The sequence below is a fragment of the Tubulanus polymorphus genome, chromosome 1 (assembly GCF_964204645.1).
Source record: "Tubulanus polymorphus chromosome 1, tnTubPoly1.2, whole genome shotgun sequence".
NCBI classification, from domain to species: domain Eukaryota; kingdom Metazoa; phylum Nemertea; class Palaeonemertea; order Tubulaniformes; family Tubulanidae; genus Tubulanus; species Tubulanus polymorphus.
In genome coordinates, this window is record NC_134025.1 from 2,503,186 (window position 1) to 2,525,968 (window position 22,783).

At 37.1% G+C, this 22,783-nt stretch overlaps 6 protein-coding genes across 9 annotated transcripts; 3 read left to right on the top strand and 3 right to left on the bottom strand.

Moving 5' to 3' along the window:
- Window positions 1-1,732: 1,732 nt before the first annotated feature.
- On the top strand, window positions 1,733-2,762 carry LOC141915354 (uncharacterized). Its single transcript, XM_074806848.1, has 3 exons — window positions 1,733-2,060; window positions 2,140-2,322; window positions 2,407-2,762. Exons 1-3 carry the CDS (start codon window positions 1,733-1,735, stop codon window positions 2,760-2,762), a joined length of 867 nt encoding a protein of 288 aa, XP_074662949.1.
- A 24-nt stretch (window positions 2,763-2,786) lies between these two features.
- LOC141914930 (uncharacterized) lies at window positions 2,787-5,660 on the bottom strand. Its single transcript, XM_074806277.1, has 5 exons — window positions 5,512-5,660; window positions 4,541-4,627; window positions 4,063-4,179; window positions 3,923-3,997; window positions 2,787-3,509 (listed from the first exon to the last, which is right to left on the bottom strand). Exons 1-5 carry the CDS (start codon window positions 5,534-5,536, stop codon window positions 3,235-3,237), a joined length of 579 nt encoding a protein of 192 aa, XP_074662378.1. The 5' UTR covers window positions 5,537-5,660; the 3' UTR covers window positions 2,787-3,234.
- An 810-nt stretch (window positions 5,661-6,470) lies between these two features.
- On the bottom strand, window positions 6,471-10,943 carry LOC141914932 (uncharacterized). Its single transcript, XM_074806279.1, has 4 exons — window positions 10,874-10,943; window positions 10,625-10,678; window positions 10,070-10,537; window positions 6,471-9,968 (listed from the first exon to the last, which is right to left on the bottom strand). Exons 1-4 carry the CDS (start codon window positions 10,902-10,904, stop codon window positions 9,400-9,402), a joined length of 1,122 nt encoding a protein of 373 aa, XP_074662380.1. The 5' UTR covers window positions 10,905-10,943; the 3' UTR covers window positions 6,471-9,399.
- A 640-nt stretch (window positions 10,944-11,583) lies between these two features.
- LOC141909342 (FMRFamide receptor-like) lies at window positions 11,584-15,384 on the top strand. 4 transcript variants are annotated; one of them, XM_074799774.1, is made up of 3 exons: window positions 11,584-12,171; window positions 13,412-13,493; window positions 14,291-15,384. In XM_074799774.1, the coding sequence occupies exon 3, from the start codon at window positions 14,320-14,322 to the stop codon at window positions 15,382-15,384; it is 1,065 nt and encodes a 354-aa protein (XP_074655875.1). In that variant the 5' UTR covers window positions 11,584-12,171; window positions 13,412-13,493; window positions 14,291-14,319. The 4 variants fall into 4 exon arrangements, with proteins under 4 accessions (XP_074655875.1, XP_074655869.1, XP_074655882.1 ...); XM_074799768.1 differs by having other exon boundaries at window positions 13,420-13,493; XM_074799781.1 differs by lacking the exon at window positions 11,584-12,171 and adding an exon at window positions 14,032-14,121 and having other exon boundaries at window positions 13,288-13,493.
- A 730-nt stretch (window positions 15,385-16,114) lies between these two features.
- On the top strand, window positions 16,115-19,866 carry LOC141909333 (uncharacterized). Its single transcript, XM_074799749.1, has 12 exons — window positions 16,115-16,274; window positions 16,826-17,019; window positions 17,103-17,210; window positions 17,295-17,388; window positions 17,464-17,513; window positions 17,599-17,680; window positions 17,769-17,854; window positions 17,967-18,161; window positions 18,364-18,453; window positions 18,737-19,006; window positions 19,089-19,210; window positions 19,293-19,866. The coding sequence occupies exons 1-12, from the start codon at window positions 16,115-16,117 to the stop codon at window positions 19,789-19,791; spliced, it is 1,950 nt and encodes a 649-aa protein (XP_074655850.1). The 3' UTR covers window positions 19,792-19,866.
- LOC141915355 (EF-hand calcium-binding domain-containing protein 3-like) lies at window positions 19,850-22,373 on the bottom strand. The gene is made up of 8 exons (XM_074806849.1): window positions 21,878-22,373; window positions 21,660-21,803; window positions 21,492-21,563; window positions 21,048-21,177; window positions 20,839-20,966; window positions 20,588-20,748; window positions 20,257-20,442; window positions 19,850-20,146 (listed from the first exon to the last, which is right to left on the bottom strand). Exons 1-8 carry the CDS (start codon window positions 22,371-22,373, stop codon window positions 19,871-19,873), a joined length of 1,593 nt encoding a protein of 530 aa, XP_074662950.1. The 3' UTR covers window positions 19,850-19,870.
- Between the last annotated feature and the right edge of the window lie 410 nt (window positions 22,374-22,783).

Genomic DNA, 22,783 nt, shown 5'->3' on the forward strand with positions numbered 1-22,783 from the left:
TATCGTTATAGAGAATACGCCTTACGAGAATACGTACATACCTGTACGTATTAACTTGTGACCAAAGACGAAGGAGAAATGAAGACTTCTGTTTCTTTATCTATTTTTTTGGTTTTAAATAGAGAAGAACATCTCCAGAAATTAATGAATGAGAGGACCCTTTAAACCCATCGATCAAGTGGGCCTCGGTATTGCAGGGCGAGATGAAAAACGAAACGGCCGTAAGACACTGCAAATTGGCGATCATAAGGCACAGAGAAAGGATTCAGTCGCAACACAAACGGGAAAATTGACGAATTGCTGTTTTGCGGAGATAGTCTTAATACAGTGAAATATCCACTTTGTGTTGTTTAAATCTACTGGAGATGATTTAAAGTTATATGAGATGAGTGTGTCGGAAGACCCTTCAAATAGTACGCACAAAGCCCGCACCAACACAAACCAGCCCTCGCATGCCATGGTTTGATTGCCTCCCGCCAAAGCCTGCACCAACCCAAACCAGCCCTCGCAGGCGAGGGTTTGGTTGCCTCCCGCCAAAGCTGGCGCGAACATAAACCCTGGCTGCAAACACTTCATCGATCTCACCGCCCGAGATTTCTTGGGCGGAAAGGTCGCTATTAAGTGGCCACCAGTTTATGTATTAAGCCAATCAGATGCGTTGTTTTTCACCGGCAGATTTGCTATGCATCTGATTGACAAGATACTAATCATTTTATTAGAAACACCAACATCTCATTAATATATACGATGAACCTGAACGTAGTACTTCCAAAGTATCCAAGTTATACTTCTGATCGGCGTGGTGCGTGCAATGGACGCAAACAACGCGCACTAATAAAAGTTAGCACATCTATTATTGATACGGGGTGATTCCTAGTTACTAAGAGACGAACATCAAATTACTCAACCAGATATGTATGTAATGTATCTAATGTCAGGTCATGTTACTCATTTGGACGGTTATAACCGAGCATTGCGTCGTTAATTCGTACTAAATTCATGTGGATTTACTTAAAGGACTATATACATTGTTTATGTTAGAGAAATACTTCCAAGAATATCGAATAAAGAAATAAGTAGAATTGCCACAATCGGATGCGGCGAATCGATGATTAAAAGCCACTCACTACATCTAACATTAAGAAATGTGATTCATTATCGAAAGTTTCGTCGAAGACGTGAAATTTTCATCTTCAGGTGTGACGTCAAGGGAGGCTACCTGATGATGGTCTCCAGCGGGAGGCCGAAAAACAGTTTCCATTAGATTTTTGGATCTTCGATAATCAATTTCGTTTTTAAAGATAATTTTGCATGAAGCGGGCTATTACAAAATTTACGATGATCACACGGGAGATCGGAATACAGCGTAAGTGAAGTGAAATCTAAACGCTGTATCATGTAAGTATATGGATAGGTTTTACAAACACACAAAAACCGCCGGTTGTGATCTTCGATGGAAAAGAATGAAATCGGGTACAGTCACCACTTGGCATGGTCCAAAGTTGTTACAGCCTGTGGGCTCTGTGACTGCACCCTTACTTAACGATGTAAACTCCGCATTTATATTGATAATTTCATTATCATTACGTGAAAAATAAATGATATTATATTAATTCCTTGAAATCAGTACGTGAAGTTTATCTGCATCATCACAAGTGTTAATTCAAGTTTCCGCCGCGAATTAGATACCCGGAACTGCATAACAGATTGACACATAGTGACATAACGCAAAATGGACAGCGACTCCGCCGAGATGGGGTCTGATGTAAGACGAAAAAGACTTGACGAATTATTCGTGACAAATCCGACACAGAGTGGGTCACCGTCCGTATCGCCGAGAAAATCTTCACCTTCTCCGGTTCTACCCTCGCCAAGGGTTTACCCGTCTTACGGTAAACCCGTTGCACCCGGGTATACGACGAATACTCGATTGTCGTGGATACATGAACTAGAAATACAATCATCGACGTCGAATCGTAGTTTGAAAGAATCAATACCGATCATGCCGAAATCTTTAGCTGTCATATGTTTCTTATTCAATATTACAGTACCCGGCTTAGGTAAGTCTTTTCATTTTAATGCCATCAGGACTATGGAAAATTATGATTGAATAACCAGTCCACCATCTTTTGATCTTAGGTACATTTCTTGCTGGTTTAAGTCTATTTTGTTGTGGAAAACCACGTCTCATAGAGGAAGATGACGTCACGGGTTTCTTGAATAATACATGGACTGCATTGTTACAGTTACTTAGTACTCCTTTATTGTTGATTGGTTGGATATGGAGCGTTGTTTGGGGTGTTCTTTTTTTGAAACTTTCAGGTTAGTAGATTTGCCTTGATTGAATTTGTGAAAAGTTATATATATTCTGTACATTACAAACTAGAAATTCTCGCAATCTTTTAGTAAGTGAACCCCTTGATTATGGAGGAAACGGAAGCACTGCACAATCGAGAAGGTCAACAGATGACCAATCAGAGGAGCCGCCCATGATCGTTCTCCAAGAGGCACCGGTCACGTGTTCAGTGGCGACAATACAGGCGACACGTGATCTGCAGAGGTTAAATCTACGTCACCAACGAAATGGTCGTAACAGACAAATTATTGATAATCGGTTGGACTTTTTACGGGAAGGGACGATGGATGACTTAGTGAGAGTGAGTGCAGCGGTGTTTGGAATGAGTATGATTTCAGATGATAATACCGCTGCTGCTGCTGGACCGAGTCAGGAAATACAACATCCGTCACAATCATCGAAATAACAGTATATTATATGCGATGTTTTCTTTGAATATATAATCGTTTTTCGTGCTCCCAGGAATGTTTGTATCAAACATAATCGACAACATTTATACATTCGTTGAATAAAAGTCTGCAATTCTTGCCACAGACACCATGTTTTTAGGACTAGTAATAAGTTCTTGGGGATTAAACGTTACATTAAATCTCACAATAAAAGAAAAACGAGTGTGAAAAGTTTCCTTGAGCTAGAATTCTATTCGACGTTTAGGATATTAATAGTGGAAACTTTGAACAAAGCTCAAAGAAATTTTCGGCCCTTTCTTCTTCTTTTTAATTATGGGATTCATCTCATATATTATCGTTCCAACACGGACGGAGTGTCTCATCAAGGTTTTTCATATCTTTGTATATACATCGCACGCATTCGCAGATTCATGCACACCATATCTTGTCTCAGTCACAGATTAGAAGAATGCAGTCTGACGTTATTTATTACGATGGATTATGAGAAGTAGAACGTCTACGAGGTGATGTAACCGATCGTTTGCGTTGTGAGAGACGTCTGTTGCTGCTGGTCACTGATTCACGTCCGGCTGACCGGTCACTAGATATTCGTCTGCCATCGTAACGCGATGACGTCGATAGTTTTCTCTCTACAGACCGCGCCGCCGCCGCCGCCGCCGCCGGTCGTTCCGGTGTGAGCGAGCGTATCCCGCGACTATTTTTACGCAGTGAAGATAGACTCATCATCTTTGGATTCAGATTTGCTGAAAAATAATTTGAAATTGTAGCAGATTTGCACTCACACTCACACGTGTAGAAAAGGTAATGAGATTAAACCCACTATATATAAACATTTAGAAGATTAAAACGAAATGTTTTCATCAACTCGAAAATCAAAAGCCACGACGTCATTCCACTTATAAAACCGTGCGTTAAGGTTTATCATTTACAGAAGCGGAGACATATTTTTGTAAAACTTCAATTACTATTTTATATGAGAAAAATAGTGAACAACCTTGTAACCTTCTTTTACAAATACATATGTCCTCAAAATTTAAACTCAATTTTTTGGTTTAACGCTATTGGTTACTAAAGGGTATCAATGAGACCGCGACGATTAAAAATTGGAACCATGATGCTTGTGTATAATATTAAAATTGAATCATCTATAGCTTACACATGAATTGAGTATCCGTTTCTTTTCCAGCCAATAGTGATATATACGTGGTGCGATTATTTTCATTATCCTCAGCTGAAAATAATAGTTTGTAGATTTACGAAATTCCTGTTATAAAAACAACGCGAATGATTGCTTACTATCAACTTTAACGAGGACGAGATTTTCCCGGCTTGTGACGTAGTTTGTTCCGTAATCAAAAGGGTTCGACCGAAGATGTTTTATCACCCCTTTATCATCGCATAACTCAACTATATCTGGAAGTATATATCGTTTATCTGAATATCATTAGACATTGAATTCTCAAAGAAACAAAACAAGATTAGAGACATGTACGTAAATAAAAGGTCCGCGAATATATTGATATTGATGGTGTGATTGATGAGATTTGAGACGAACAATACCAGCTGAATTCTTCAATTATCAATTCTTCAATTATTAATTTGTCTTAATCCGACAAATATTATCTCTTGTCTTAATTCGAGATTTTGAATTCTAAGATTTCCTGATTTCCCGCAAACTGTTAAGTTGTTCCCCTGATTGGAATTGAGATTTGTTGAAAGGGATCAATCAAGCCATCATCCCTTGACCTATTAAACGCGTTTGACTAAGACTCACCGTGTATTTGACAGTTACATCTTTTTCTGATGTTCTCTAATAATAAATGATTCTTACAATTCGGATTGAATATTTCAAACTCGTTATCTATAAAGAACATATGTGTTGTATAATAATAAGATTAACCAATATTTCGGTATATTTCATTCGACTCAGATGTCGACATAAACCTGACGACAAAAATTAATGATATATTGTGAATGGTTCCAGATGAGTAAAAAAACTATTAAGAATGCGACATTTCTTGTATTTTAATTTTGATTGATCATGACTTGATTTTGTGGCAGGATTAATTCGATTTTAATGACGCTGTCTGTGAACGTACCCCGTTCAGTAGTTTATCGAATATAAAGATATTCCGTAATTTTCCCGTTTTATAGGGCATTGTGTTATGCGTTGTTAGGCCAATGTGTCTATGAGTTATCTATCGATTCCCACTGTGACACAAAAACCCAACTAATGAATATATTCATACCGGGTCGTTTCTTTCAATCAACAAAGAGCGCACTTAAAAAACATACCATTCATTTTTGTTTGGGACGATATTATCGGATATTTCCCATGTTGTTGTTTTTTTTTCGGCATCGAAATATAAGATTCACTAGTTTTAAAAGGAGAGGCAACATTTCACCAGGAATAGTAGAAAATCGCCTTAGGAGATATCATTGACGACTGTTTTTAAGAATGAAAAACCAAATAGCCCTAAATACGCAATAAACAAGCTCGAAGTACTTCAAGATACGACGAAATTCCCAGAATAAAAGAGAAATAACGAGTCTAAAATGTTTCCTCGAGCTGGTGTTTATTTCGAAGGTTCGACTTTATCCTAATAGTCCGAAATATACTCTAATAAACTCTCTAATAAAAACTCATAAACTACTCGCTTTAGAAACATTTTGGACTTTTTTCTTTTATATCGTGGGATTTTATCGTATATTATCGTTAGCTAGATAAATATTACTTTTTCTTACCTCCGTAATTAACGGTAATAAACATTCTGTAATCACTGTTTCTTCTCGGAAGCTTATTTCATGATATCGCATTAATTCACCGTTAGTAGTTTACTTCAATTACATATATAACGTACTTCAACAATTGTGCGTGCATGCAGAAACAAGTGTATTCTCTATCCACGTGTTTTTATCTTGAAGTGTTCTCGTAAATATTTGCATTGGCTTTAAATTGTCACTATGATAAAATTCTCAACAGGTCAATTCGTATGATTTCACCAGCCCTCGGCATTTCAAAGAATATTCGTATGATATGATTGTACAAACGACGAATGACAGGCCCGGTAATTCTATAAAGAACGCGAGTCTCACGAAAACCCTTGACACATGCTGTTTGGGAAATATGATATTCTGAAAAGAATCGTATGCGAGTTACAAAGAAGTTCTTGAGTAATAGCGAAAGATTATTTCTTGAAAATGCAATAACTTGATGTAATGAAGACTTCAAAATAATTCGAAGGACAATTTCGGAAGGGTTGATACGAGTTGTAAGAGTCAGAGCCTAGACTGAGTGACATTTTCAACGACACTGAAGTAAACTTCATAGAAATAACACAAGTATCTGTTGGACATGAAAAACGGAACACGAGTCTGTGCGGTTCTCTAATTGAACAAACACGCGACTTTCTCGGCTACAACCTGAAAAAAACTCTCCCCTAACTGGTACAATATATCATTTTCTATATTTTCCATTTCTCGGTAAAGAACAGAGTGAGTAAATATGTTTCATTTGAAACCTCACTCTTTATAATTGCATTACATATTGTATTTCAGTCATAATTGAATATTCACTCGCCACAAAACACTCGAGAAATTTTCAATCAAACATCACATACTAATATGTACAAATGATTAATGATTTATAAACGATGAAAAAATTCAACTGAATCGAAATTCAGCATTGTACATTTCAACCTCTCAAACTAACGATTAAAATTAACCTAATTTCCGTGCAGAAAACTATGAAAGGTTTTTGACGTGGTTGCATCACTTAAAAGCGATATAACTTGCATCCAGTCTCCGTCATCGAAAAACCTCATCCGTCACTTCACCAACTTACCGGGGCTGTTTTAGAATCGAAAATCGATGCTGGAACTGGCGTTTTTCAGACGGACGAATCCATTTAATAACTGTGGCTCACCAGACCTGATACAACATTAGTTGTTTTGATATCAACGAGAGTGTAACAATGAATTCTGGAATTTATTTACTGCTTATTCTGGTGGGACATCCTCCAGCGAGTCCACGTGAGTGTTGAAAAATTCATTTAATTGTCAATTTCTATTTTGACAGATTTCATGACTAAACAAAATGAAAAATCTACAAAATTTCTTCTTTTTCGGATAATTTCGAGTTTGGTATGAATTGAAATGCTTCGGCCAGAATAGAATTTGATATAAGTTTATACATGCGAGGAATCCAAAAATTCTTGCGCCCTAAATAAACTTATCCTGTTTTCTTTTCTAATCTTCAATATTTAAAGAAATAATGCACATCATTTTGTTTAAAACGGCAATTCAGAACTTATAGTTATCGTTCCAAATGAAGACGAAGGCCACAAATTTCGAGCCACTTGTATGTAAACTATTTCAGTAACTTTCTATAAAGTTGTTTTTTTTAATGAAATATATTCCTCTTTAGGTTTGTATTATATTTGCCGTGATAATGGAAAGTATTATTCCCCCTAGAATTTTGCATATTTGTTTTTGCAGCCTATAAGCATTAGACTAGCAGGTATTAAATTTGACACTGTTAATGTGATGGCTAATCGATTATTCACCATTAAAGGCGTGTTTTAGGGAATACTAGAACTTTAAAAAAAAGATCTGAAATAGAATTTTTTTGAAACTCAAATACATTATGGTTCGTATATCACAAACGATTGATATGAAAAACATGTAAAAACATAAATAGCAAAGAAATCCTTAATACAAGAGGCATATTAATGGCTTTATGGGATATCGTCCAAGCATCCACTGACTATCGAACTAAGGGGTCATATACACACGGGAATCTATCAATTGCATTTGACGTCAGATAAAGTATCATCACGTGACAAGAGCGTGAGGTTGCAAGAGCCGTTTGATAAGTGACAACACCAAATATTCGTTAAAACGTGCGCCCATCGCCTATTAAAGGTGCTGATAGTCAACCATATGATGAAGAGTACTCACGACATTCATTCAATTATCGTGTATTCGTTTCCCTATCTGTGCACTATAAATTATTCAAATACACCTTTTTAGAGCAGACTGACAAATTGTATATCAATACAACCATTACAGAAAAATCTCTAATTTATTCTATTTTCTGCAAAATGTATAAATTTGAGTGTTAAGTTCTAATTTATCGCAACTCAGAATCTTTGTACTGTACTGTGTATATCATTTTCAGTGCCTTGCAATCACTGGAGTCTGACTACATACGAAAATATGAAAAATATTACATCATCACAATTTCCACCTATAGCCGCATACAATACGTCTGAATGTAGTCAACTGTGTGAAACTGAATCTCGGTTCGAGTGTCTTACTTTTATTTTCTGTGAGCGTAAATGTTTTCTACACCATTTGTACAAAACATACTACAACTCCAAAACATCACAGTCTTCGTCGTGTACAATAGGCTGGAGACATTGTCAAGAAAGACCAGGTTAGTAGCGAAATGTTTGTTTTGGATGCTAGAATTTGCGAGATCAGTAGATTTACCGATTCTCATCTCAATATATTGCTTTTTTATTTTCAATACCCAGTATGTCCCCAGACAGACCGAAAATTCAATCAGGAAGACAAAAAGGCGATGGTAGAGTCACATTATCACAAAATCATACCCCCCTACACGAATCCCGGGTACAGCTATGAAGACTGCAAAACTGGATGCGTGAACTACGCGGAATTTTCTTGTCGAGCTTTCGTCTATCAGAGCGAAGGCGGTGCCTGTTATATGTCAGCTGATAGTACGAAAACATTTTTTGGTAAATCTGGGAACATTTTAGAATCGTCGGGTATATCCTTATACACAGAGTTCCATTGTGATATCCGTAAGTACCAACTAACAAGAAAACTTCGTTATAGGCCTACATCAAATTATGGAATGATAAGTTCAAATACGAGTATAATAAAGTAAAGCTTTCAGCGCGTATTTTCTACAATTATTTGTACATATTGTACATACACTCTGACGGGACCGTTTACTTTAGAAGAAATGTAAGTATATTATTCAAAGAATGGTAAGGGTAACACAGATACTCGTCATAACGGTAAGTTTCGATACAGTAAACATTATCATTGGAGACTCGACCACTGAACTGCAACTATGCAACTTGTTTCTTTCGATATGAGGTATTTTTGGGCAGAACCATAATGCATATACCGTGATATCCCGTTATTTAATGTTTCTTTAAAATTGACATGTTTTCACATCATTTCCGTCATCGTTAAGTTTTGCAGTATTGAATATATATTCTTTATGATGGGAAACATGCAGCAATCCCGCTGAAGGGAGTGACGAGCACCCAACTCCTCAGTCTGAAAAATAAGTTAATCGATCAACTGTGAATTAAATGTTTTGGTGCGCGATTACATACATTATCACAGAACCCGCTAAATATACATTGAATTCATTCTTCTACTCGCTGATTCGTACACAGGGAGCATTAACATGATTATTGATTTATCTGAGAAAAGTTAATTCGTTTTAAACTGAAACGTAGCAGAACGGGAACGCTAAGTTACTACTAACGACGCCTGGTGGATCCTCACTTGCCGCAAGTGAATCCTCGATTACCACAGTAGCGTCGCGGTTTCCTTATAAACTGTTGCATTAACTTTTTTTGTATAAACGACTCTGTTAAAATGCACTAGGAGAGTCGTAGATATGGGAATCCCGCGTGAAGGAAGTATTTTCCACACCTTCGTTTATAGGATCCTGATCGTAAGGGTTTCTACGTACTATCACCGTTCTGTCATCGTCCTTCCTTTTAATGCTCTCGCGCGGTTTCGGTACGGGACTCTTCCTCGGACGAGGTGAATCGGAAACGACCTGTATATTGCGATTACCAGTTCCGAGATTTGGCGCGTTATTATCCTCCCCGGCGCTTACGTCGTACGCGTCGTTACTTTGATCCATGTAATGAGTTTGAGGTCGCGGAATTTTCGTCAGACTGTATTCATCTAAACCGATGTGGAAATAAGACGGCATCAGTTCCGGGTTTATACCCGTCATACTGAACGAATCTCTACGACGTTGCCTGGCGCATTCTTTACCGCTTAGAACAATGCACACGATAAGAAGAATCGCGCAAACGCTCGATGAAATACCTATGGCTATATAATCCTCAGTTTTCAGGGTTACTTTTGTGATTCTACGTTGAAATTGTTTTCCGAATCCCGGTGCAATAGCGCCACCCGGTGTCGGCCCTGTGAAATAGAAATGCAAACACATCATGAATTGATGCATAAACTCGAATCATTCCATAGAAAATATATAGTGGTTGTGTCGGTAACCATTAGCGACGTACCTTCAGCCTGCGTCGACGTCACTTCCGTCGTTCCTGTTGAACTTACTGAATCGTTCGATCCTGTAGTAGCAGTCGGGGTCGATGAATAATTGGAGGATGTCGATACCATGGAAGTAGTCGCATTCGACGTAGAATTTGAGGATGCCGATTCCGTAGAAGCAGTAGGGGTCAACGTATAATTGGTTGGTCCCGTAGTTGTAGCCGTATTCGACGTAGAATTTGATGATGTCGATCCGGTAGTTGTAGTCGCATTCGACGTAGAATTGGATGATGTCGATCCGGTAGTTGTAGTCGCATTCGACGTAGAATTGGATGATGTCGATCCGGTAGTTGTAGTCGCATTCGACGTAGAATTGGATGATGTCGATCCCGTAGTTGTAGTCGCATTCGACGTAGAATTTGATGATGCCGATAGGCCTACTGGTGTTGAAGTTGTCTGTCCACACACATTCCACATTTGTGTCAATGCTGCATAATCAAATATTCATGAATTAAATCTTTGGGAATAAATTCCTACAAAAATATTTGTTAGTTTGTAGAACTGAAAACACTTACCAAGTCCCAGTACGAGCAACTGAAGTTTACCCATCTTAAGAAACACACCTTGTTCTGCGAATGAGCATGGACAATTACAAGAGCTACCTCACCATAGTCAACATTATGTATATTACTATAGGCCTTCTTGACTCGAAGAGATTCGAAAGCATCTTAAAACGGTTTGATATACGTGTTGCATCTCTGACTTATGAAGCAAACATTTAAAATTCTAATCATCAAATATGGAAATAACGGAGATATACATACTCAGTAGAACTTCTTTTAACGAAGACTTCATACCTTCATATACAATACAAAACACCCACACATGTATATATAACTCTTATCAGTTTGAAACTAGTTATTTGACCAGGATAATTCTTATCGACAGTTCAATTATATTCATAACGACGCCCTGATCGATCAAAACAAAGTACAGTACAAAAATACGTTTCGGGTAGAATGCTTCAATCCATCATTATTATTGTTATGAGATTTATTTGAAATGGACAGTTAGTAACAAAAATACAGATACGTTAGTGAAACTGTTTTTCAATATTATTTAATATTCAATATTGTGGGTCAGTAAAAATTGAAAAAAAATTTTTTTAAAGTTTTTAACTTGTGTTCTTAGATTCAGAATAAGTTCTAAGATGCAGATGTCACTATATGTAAATTCTAATGATTCAACTGATTCTTTTGCTCATGAAAAGAATTCAAGTGAAATCTTATATCTAACTAATCATTATCCATTACATAACCCTTCTGAAATTCAAAATGATTTATATGTTTACGACACGTTCTACAGATTACGTAAACAATAATTCAGACACATAAATCGATCGGTTAAATAATTTTTGAAAAGATTCAATGGTTAAGTTCAAGTTCGAAAAGCAAAAATATATATTTATGTACAAAAATATAAAGACTTCGACTAATGTATGATTTGCTAAATAACAAACTAATCAGGAAAACGATGCTATTTAAACAAGTCCGCGCGTATAATAATCATTGAATATTTGCGGAGATTGTGGATTTTCAGTCGCTGTTTGTACACGCATCATCATTTGCGTACGTGACTAAAAAATTGTTGGACATCGGACCGTTCCCACAACAACTCAAGATTGATTGGATGGATGGAAATTTCATACAACGTATTGCAGACGGCGCAATTCCTAGTTGTTCATCCTGGCCCAAACATAGAAGAGCTTGGAGTAAGTATTGTTTAAAGGGGAGAAAGGAACACATCATGAATCTCTAGGGGCGAGATGACTGTTTGCGGTTCCAGCAAAATCGGGAAGTTTTGCCCAGGATGTTAACCGGATATTAATCACTTTGCGGCAACAAAATATAAATTAACTGGCTATTGACAATTGTCTGGCCATCTGCGGTTTTGAAAGTCGTAATTTTAAAGCGTATAAGATAGTAGGCGGTTAGTTTGAGGAATAGTCAGTGGAGTCAAAATAGATGTCTGAAGTTTGTACTGCATTTGAATAGATGTTTGAAGAGATCGCTTTCAAGCAGCATCACATCGGAAAACTACTCGGAACTCGCCGGTAACTGAGGTAAGATTTAGTTGTTTGCTTTCAAAAATCAAGCACATTCCTTAATCAAATATTTGGGAGATTTTCTTGGAAAGTCGTATCTCTAGCCAGCCAGTTTTCCCGCACTATCTTCCTGGTCATAGACTTTTATCTATTAGTATTCATACGAGAACAATGAAAGTTTCAGTCAGTCCCAAGCTTCCGCGTGTTATGATACGGCCGTACACAGATAACAACTATGGAATCTATCAACTTTATTCTATATATTCAAAATGCCTCATCTCCGTAGGCTTGTTAGAATAGAAGCGACACTGAGTAAACAAAATGTCTAATACGCAGTACAGTAACGACCTAATAAGTACGGTATAAATATTTAATCAGTTCTATTCGGTCACGTATTTTTATATATACTCTTGCCAACTCTTCTCTTAAAAGCAAATATATTCTTAATATCACTCAAATATCCAGGCACGCAGTACGTGGAGGGATAGGGTGTTCGAACAACCAACCTCCCACGCCCTAGCAACAAAATTAGTACCGCTCATTTTCAATCAAAAAGAATAACACTAACAGCTATTACAACATAATGCATGTATATTCGATTTGTTCATTTATTTAGGACCTCCATTATTAATGGAAATCAATCAAAAAGTTTCTCTGGGTTGGGCCCTAAAGCCCCTACACTTCCATCCTCATATGTTTAACGCTCGGGCCCGAGATTTGTTTTTCGTAATAATCAGAGAACATATAACTACAGAAGTTATCTATGAAGAAAATGTTTTGATAATAACTGTACTTTCATCCATTATAACACTACAGAATTTAGCGTTAACTAGACCCTTCAACGCGTAGAAACGAGTGAAGAGTAAACATCGTGTTCCGCAGTTTGCAATGCTGTGTTTGCGATATTCTAAAGAAACGCAATCAATCAGAAATCGCCTACGATGAAAATCTGCTTAACGAAACTAGTTTTAACGAAAGCTATTAGAAACTATATAACGCAATCACAGGAGACGGTCATAGCCAAATGAGAAAGTTCTGTAAAAGAAATAAAGAAGATGAAGCGTATGCGAAAAATGTTGATATGCTTAAACCGGTTAGAACCTGTTTATAGCGAACGTTATTTCCGTTACTGATAACTCTTTTTTTTAAATTATTTCATTTTCATTTTAAATGTGTACAAAGTACAGACTACAAATATATCATACATGTAATAATACAAGTCTGACCTTATGGTAATACATGATAATAATTCATTTAGTAATTTAGGGGGAAAGGTTGCAGAGTTTCAAAAGCTGCTGCCAAGAGATCACTTCGAGTACTTTTTTGAAGAATTGAATAAGGTATGTAGGTATTATAGTGATTGTTATAGTTAAACAGTAGAATCGTAGTAATCACTGTGGTCTTAAATTTGTATCCTGGACATTCGACTATGAAGTGACAATCATTTCCGATTGAAAACCACATCTCAGGTTTCGTTTTTGAGCTTCGGTTAATTTTCGAGTCCAATCTCTGACAGGTCATTCCTCCTGATGATGGCTCCAACAGTCAACAGCCGAAACGTTGTTGTTTATTTCCACATATTCAATGTATTATTTGTATTTGAATTCATTCGATAGAATTCTACTCGCATTTTTGCCGTATGATTAATGAGTTTGCCATAGATTCACATCCCGTAAATGTGCTATTAAAACTCTAGTTTCGATGTCACTTGGTGAACAATGACACATCTCACGGGAAACCATCAATTTGCCAAAAATCCCCGAGACAAATTTCCATTTCACAATTTAAGAGTTTATTTCCGTCCATATTTTGTGGTGAATCGAAATGTTTTTCTTTGTGAATTTTGACATTTCATTCGATTGGCGATTGGACCTGTAGCACTTCGATATACGTCGCCATGTCACCATCGTGTGATCTCCCAATAGTTTAGACCATCTATCGAGCCTAATAAATATTAATGAAAAATTGGTGAGTGAAAAACGACACAACGTTAGATGTCCGTTAGTTTTCGAATATAAATAACAGTTAATTTCAAAAGTCAATATATCTTTTTCAATTTCCACATTAACCCCCGCCTATTGAAAATCACATTTCTGAATTTTAGATCAAATATATTTTCATATTTTCTATTTCATAGATCAGTTCGAGTCGGAATTCATCATCACAATGGGTAACTGTAAAAGCGATATTAATACGACATGTATATATCCTACTACAAACTATACAGCATGTCCACATGATATGTTTAATTTCATTATATTAGTACCGATAATGATGACAATTATCGTATTGGGATGCGCTGGAAACACCCTCGCTATTATAGTTTTGAATCGCGAACGGAAAACCACTTCAATCTATCTGCTACAATTTCTTGCGGTAATGGATATCTGTTTTCTGATTTCCCAATTATTCTATTACTTTTTTCCGAATCTGTACAAATACACCGGAACTTTCTATAATTACAACATATTTTTCCATCCATCGAAAAGATTCATAGGTTATTTCATGTGGATTTTCAAATACGCGTCATCTTATATCGTATTACTAATGACCGTCGAACGTTATATAGCCGTTTGTCATCCGATGAAAGCCGCTGAACTTTGTACGATGAAACGGGTGAGAATATGCTCCGCAATTGTCATGGTTGCGAGTATTATATACAACATGCCGAAGATATGGTATTGGAAAACTGAGAGTGTTTTCGATAATTGTAAAAATGAAAGTCTAACTTTTTCTAATGAGACTGATTTATACGCGGACGACCAAAATTTCCGAAGATTTTACGTGGTCGGTTCATACATCTTGTTGCTATACGCCATTCCACTGATAGTTTTGCTGGTTTTGAACGCGCTTTTAATCAAATCAATTATCAAAGCAAATCGTCGTCGAGCCGCTTTCAGACACAGCGAGGTTTCTGACAATGTTACATATAAAATAGTTGGTGTCGTAACGGCGTTTATAATTTTGGAATCACCGGCAATGATCCCGAACGCGCTCAAAGTATACATTTGGAAGAATGAAGACCAACGGGTGATTGACAAAGAAGTCTTGGAATCACTTTTATACGCGAGCTATACTCTATTTACGATTAACAGTTTTATCAACTTCTTTCTGTATTGTTTGGTAGCGAAACGGTTTCGTCAGAACTTGTGGTCTGTGCTCACGTGTAAGAAAGCAGTCGGCAAGAATATGAGCGTTTATGCCACAACCAGTTCTATATTCCGCGGCTAGTAAATAAAACGAACTGAAACTAATGATGTGTCAAATATAGATTTTGATTGATACATGAAATTTATTTCATTGCATTATTAAAACATGACATTGCGCATAATTACTTACATCAGTTTAAGATGTATCAGGTACTTAGCAGTAGGACAAACAGTATAAGAGATTTTGTGAATTTATACATAGGCTAGTAATAATTAGTTGATTTGAATAAAAGCAGAGAAAAAAGTATGATATTCTAGTTATAAATTCAATTTTGAAATGATATTGTTTAATCTACGTTTTGGATCGTGACTGCATCTCGGTCCTGGTTCATCGATAATCCATTTTTGTTTAATCAGATTTTGTTGTGTGATAATCTATTTAGATTTACACTTGTAAAATAGACAATAAACTAATTTCATTTCTGTGTAATCTTCAATGTGACGATTAAATAATTCAAGAGGGTTTGTGCCATTATTTGGGTAGTATTAGTAGAGGCCACCGGGCCACGTGCCCGAGTAAAACCCGAAGAACATAATCCTTAGACCAACGGATTGTAATAATTACTGCAGTATGATACTATAGGATATAAAATAACCGTGACCAGTGCAGGCCGAATATGAGACATAAGTCAGTTAATGTGTTGACGCCACATTGAAAAGATCTGTAATGAAATAGTAAGATATGTACCAGAGACTGAAGATACAGGAGTTTATGGGAATCTGTACATTACACGTAATCACAATATAGCAAAATGGGAAGCAGAAAAACAGGTAAAAGTATAATGGATATCTACAATTTTCCGAACTTGAAAAAACGTTCGGAAGAGAAGCGGAAACTAACGATGGATCTGTTTCGGAAAAAGTGTTTGGACTCAGATTTACAGAACAGTGATACAGATCTCGATATGGACGGTAAGAAAATCCCCTTTAAAAGTAACATTCAATGAATATCATATTCAGCGAAATAACTTAGTCATTGTACTGATTGAAAAATCAAACCCCGAATCTTGCTTACTCTAAAAACATAATTCGTTCTGAATAATCATTTTCCTGAAAGTTGAATGCAGTAGTTTATCCATATGGGTAAAATATAGAATCTTTAAGGTTGTGTCAAAATCGTATGTTTTTTTTTGTTATCGGTATTCAAAACTATTAACCATTTGACCGAAGTACGACCTACAACACTGAATAAATCCACCGATATCATGTTCACGGGGATCTTATAAAAATATTCTAATTATGATCCTGATAACAATTGTGTCCGTACTAATGTTCATATTGACCATTTACACAATGTGGAATAGAACATATTCAAACGTTCTGCCCCACAATTAACTAATCCGACTGTAAGTACTGACGTAGCTCAGCCTTGTCGGTTTAAGAAGGCAGTCTGAATAATAAGTACTCATACGATTTCGAGGTTACAATATTTGCAATGAAATTCCTGATTACTTTTTTCGTAGAAGACGAAATGTTGGGAATAAAGAAGAAAGATCCGAGTGATAGTTGTAAAATGTATGAAGGCGCGTGTAAGCGTTATGGAGTGGTCCCTTCGTCGCATTTCATCAAACAAATTAATCGTAAGAAAACAGAAATGAGATTGGTCGATATGGCGATCGAGGTGAACGAATTGAAAGCGATGTGTATCCCTCTCTTAGTAAGAAGCAGCCGGTAACCGATCAGTTCAAATCAAATATAAGGAAAATCTTTACGAAACTCGCGCCTCATTTTCTATTGCAGAATAATACACATGTAACATCCCTTGATATATCGGGAAACTCCTTTGGCAAGCGAGGTTTAAATCAGTTGGTAGATATGCTGAAAGAAAATGTTTTCATCGTTTATCTGGTAGATGAAATATATAAAAAAAATATATAAATATATAAATTGTTTGATTATAAAATGACTGATATCTTCAATGTTTATATCTAGAATCTCTCTAACAACGATTTAGGAAGTTACGGCGCCCGAGCAGTAAATGATCTACTTACTACAAATCAACGACTTAAATCCATCAATGTATCCGGTAAAAATTCAAAACTTCATCGAAGACGGATTCGTTAGTTTTATCGTCTTTGTAAAACCCATTTCATCTTCGTAGGAAATAAATTCTGTGAAGAAGACGCCAAAGCGTTTGCTGCAATCTTAAAGGTTTGAATGATGATTGTGTTTTGAAAGTTATGTAAATGTACTCGTATTATCGTAACGAATTCAAATTTAACTGTTTATCATTCAGCAAAATGTGACGTTAAGATCGTTGAATTTGAGTCATAACGAATTCGGTGAAATCGGTGGTAAACACATCGGCTCAGTATTAGGTATAAGCATAGAAAATGAGATTTGACGTTTAAAGACGTTTTCACAAATAGCTGCCCAGCTACGTTTACTTCTCAACGCGTGTTTCAGGTGAAAATATCTCATTGGAAGAACTAGATCTCAGTTGGAACCATATCAGATTAAAAGGTGCAATTGCCATCGCAAAAGGTTTGAAGGTAGGGACCTCGATTCCCAGCGCGTTTGAATGAAATGGTTTTATGCACTCGTTTACTCTCGATAATTAGTTGCTTGTTTCTATTTTCATTTATCGGGGTATTACTTTCACAGGAGAATGATACGTTGCAGAGATTAAACCTAGCCTGGAATGGATTTGGCAACCAGGGGGCACGAGCGCTCGGAGAAGCCCTAGCAGACGGCACTGGACTCGTCGACCTAGACTTGACGAGTAATCGCATCGGTATAGTTGGCGTCAATTCGTTGACTAAAGGACTCATGGAAAATAAAACACTTAAAGTACTCAAGGTAAGCATGCCACCTCGAGTATAAGTGTTTTATGAATCCGATTCGTCAGAGCGAAGATAAGCTTCTTGTTCATCACAGAAATCAATCGCTGATAGATTTCTACATGTTTTATGGACTAGTCACAGATTATCTTTGACTGTCACAGATTATCTATGAGTATCATGCAGAAACTATCTTGTATATTTTAAATTTCATGAATTAGTTGAAAATGAACCCGATTTCTACGATTGGTGCTGAGAAGATGCTGAAAGCCCTTGCGGAGAATTCAAGCGTCGTTAAAGTAGATATCGACGTAAGTAGGAATAAGGGTATCTGTAGAGATCTCGAGTAACGGGGTAACGGGGTAAATTAGTCCATCTATATCGAGGAAACATCTTAAATTAAATCAAATGAATAAAAGAAATTAATAGAAAAGTCAATCTGCGAAGTGGTTTGTTGATTTGCTGACATTTAGAAAGCGAAGACGCTTATAACCTTTCGGCCAAACGACCAAACAAACATAACGACCTAACGTCACAAGCTTTAGTCATCGCGAGTCATTAGTTGTTTATTAGTTATTTCATATATTATTCCAGGGAGTTCCGGTTACTTACGATTTCGGTGTTTTGTTAGAGGAAATAAAAGGCACGAAGACAAATCTTGAAGTAAAACACGGGCCGTTCGTGAGGAAAGAAGACGCTATTATACTGAAAGAATTGGCAAACACATCGTACAAAGCAGATCCGTTGAAAGTCCTTATGAAATACATAGCGGAAAAACAGTTAGGGTTGGAAGAAATATTTACAACGTGTCAGTTATTAGGACCAACCACTCTAAGCGAGGAGGATTTCAAATTGGCTATACAGGTCGGGTTTCAAAATCAATTTGTCATACACACTTGCGACTTCATTCGCAGAAAACTTTCAAAGCATACTTTTTGTTATTCAGATGGCGGCTATACCGCTGTCAGATGACCAGCTAGATTCATTGACTGAAGCATTTAAGAAGGACGCTAGCGGAATGGAATTCAGTGATTCGGACGATGAAGTCGATACATTTGTAGATCTCAAGTAGGATTTCATCCCTAAACTCTAATATGAATTACTGATCGGATTATGAAAGCATGTAAAATGAAAGCATTTATTTTCTTAGGGACTTCAACATCAACGAAGAGCGACTAACACAAATGAGGGAAGAAATTAGGAGAAAGAAAGAAGAATACATTGAAAATCTAGGTCAAGAAGATTTCGAGGAATTGGGAATTCTCAAATTAAATGAAGACGGGGATATAATTGAAGATGTTGATTTGGATGATGATAGTTTCTACGGTGACTTTAGGGAGGATGTAGTAACGGCAGTATCAGGAGCTATGGATGCAGACGATGAAAGCGAAGGCGAAGAAAACGCTAGCGCGCGAAAACAGCGTAAAACAAAATCCTCGAGATCTTCGGCGAATCGTGCGTTTCCGATGACGCAACCCGAACCGACGACTATGTCATCGGAAGATACAGTTCTAAATAGCGCACGAACATCGCCTGCTGAAATAGATACCGAATCTAATGAGATTAAAGACAATGTAGAATCCGAGGAAACGAAAGACATTGAACAGAATTCTGTTGCTCCTCAGGATTCTATTCAACACAAAACTTGAACACTACCTAAATGTTGATTGAATTTTTGTATTCTACGTTTGATGTTATTAATAGAAAATCGTATCGTATTCGAAGTTTTTAAGTACTCAAAGTTGAGATTGGTTCGCATTCCTCGGTTACTGTGCTGATGACGCTTGATTTTTGACTGAGAATTTTTGACGGGTCTTGTAGTAATGTGATACGGTCCATCAATGACCGTCTCACCCCCGAATAGGTACGAAACGCCGTGCGAAAATAATCCCTTAAGGAAGGGCGTTCAATTGCATCTGCTTCAAGGTCAAACCAATGTTTCAGCGTCATCGTCAACTTCTTGTCCATGACTGACTCACTGTACGCTTTCTTTGCTAATGAAACCTACAAATAACATCGTATTTCTATCTTTTAAACCTGTCAAATCATATTTTGGGATTATTACATTTTTCAGATTGTTTATAGGTCTAAAATGTAAAAAATTCGACGATTACGTTTTGTCTTATTTTGTTGAGGTCTTCTGCGGTGAGTTTATCGAAATCTCCGAGTTGTTTAAGGTAGATACCGGGTAACTCGACCGATGTATGTGTCGCCCGTTGACTTGCCCAGTTCTTCTCACAGCGATATGTATCTTGGCCACCTGGTGTCCGACGATGGCTCGGACCATTTTGAGATTTATGCTGCATGTACGAAATTAAGCAAACGGGTCACAAACGAGCAAACTTGACACAAAATTGATTAAATATGCCATATTTGAAAGTTGTTCCAACATCCTAATTTGGCAGTGAGATCATAATCGCACAAAATGTTAGGTGCAACAGTTACCCTTGGTTCGAGGTGTTTTCCTTCCGATGTGTTGTTGGCTGCTAAGACAGTAAGAGTGATTCGTCCCCGCCTTCGAGATTGGGGTCTAAATTGACTTCCCAAATCTTTAGCACTGAATACTATATGTAACGGCTGCGCGTATGGACTATTTTCATTCCGTCCTAATTGAAAAATAATCACAAAAGCCTGGGTCAAACTGGTTCTAATAGTGAAACACCGCTGTAGTGATGAAAAGTTGAGTTGATACCAACCTGCATTATTGGCTTTCAGTGTCTGCAAATGTTGGACAAGTTGTTTTTCGGTAAGACCTATCAACCTGGCACCTGCTGCGTAATGACTTACTACATGTGGTGCGCGTTTATATTTGCTTTTATAATATCTGAAATATTTTTGAAATAAAAATTATGATAATAATGATAATTATAGAGGTTTCACTATTGATTGCGTCTGTTCTTCTTACCCAACAATTTCGTCCATCGAGTGAAGAGCTGATTTCTTCATAAAATGAGTCAGCGCTTCAAAAAGAAGTACTTCACGATTGTTCTTGTCCTTCAATTCTGGATACTTCGAATAATCGACATGAGAGAGCGCTGTCAAAACAGTGAAAGAGAATCGAATAACACCCAAGCATTCCTTAGTCGAAGCTACTAAATGACTAAATGCAATTCTAAATGCAATTCTCAGGAGAGTTCAGCATTTTCATTGCGTTGTTCATAGCTTCGTAGTCTAATTCTTGGTTTGATTGATTTCGAAATCTTAAAGTAGCTGTATATGTTAAATCACCAATAGCCACAATTTCTGAAATTTCTATCCACATGTAACGTACATTTCAATTATAATTTTGCGCATATTGAATACGTTTCCAATTCAGTGTAATGAATTTAATGTAATGTGATATACACACCCATAGATTCGAGGAACCTTTCTGTATTTGTCATTAGTTCAAGGAATTCGTTGAAATCTATTTCGCCATTGCCTGTAAAAAAGCTACGAGTTCATCAAATTGACCGTCATAGAAATACGATATTACGTATCAGAATATGCGTATAATCACTGACTAGCTCCTACCTACCATCTTTATCGATATTGAATAGAACATCTCTTATTTCTTCAGGCGTGAGGATTATTCCGACAGATCGCAGAGTCTGGTCCAATTCTTCGGCATCGATTGTACCCCCGCCATTTTTATCAAAAAGATCAAATACTTCTCGAAATGCTGAAAACAATCAATAATAAAAGTTGTCTTATCGTCTATAAATCTGATAATCAATGATAACTCCGTTTTAATACCTAAACGCTGCTGCGCAGTGATCGTTATTTTTTCATGGCGAGAACAATTTGGTGTCAAACATCTCGGAGTCCCTCCATTTTTCTTCTTTCCATTTTGATTTGTTTCGGTTATTCTGGACGGCGTTTTGGTTGACTTTTGGTCGTTGCTTTCATTTGCATATTTAGTAACTTCACCCGCTGCAGAACCGGTACCCTTCTTTTGTTTCTTTCCATCGACGAGACCGAAACAAATAGCATTGCGCCTGCTGTACGGGTGCATAGGATAGACGACCAGTTGAACGGCTTTCGATCCTCGCCGGGAATTTTTCCGTGCTCCTCTTTGTGGCAAAGTTGTCTTCCTTCTGTTGGAACCAGCGTCGAGTTTCTGATATTTTTTCCGCGTACCCTGTTTGTTCTCATCGATTTTAACTCGTGCAACTTTGGACTTTTTCAGTGGCGGTAATTTAACCGAATTCTGCTCACCCTCTAGACGTAAGGGTGGCTTCTTAGTCGACATAATAGCGAATTACCTTGCTAACCCATTTCGAGCGTCATACTAATGATAATTCTGTTGATTGGCAACCATTTCCATGATGTTACTGAGTAACTATGGTGATTAAAAGCTGCAATTTGATAGGTTTACTTGTTTGAACAAAAAACCCACGAATCTCCCGGACGAATCTCAGAAGAAAAACAAGTTTTGAAAATGGCTCAGTCGAAAAATCGGCTGATTGTGGTTTGTTTTTAATTGCAGTATTTCCCCGAGGTTGTATAAACAAAGTTATGCTAATGATGTATGAATGGTTTTTATTAACTAACTGTTCGCGAAATATCATTCTAAATCCCATCCCCTTCAGAGAAATAAGACTCAAAAAAGTCAGTTTTCCCTGGAGCGGGGCACCTTTTCCCGTCATGACGGTCCGTCTC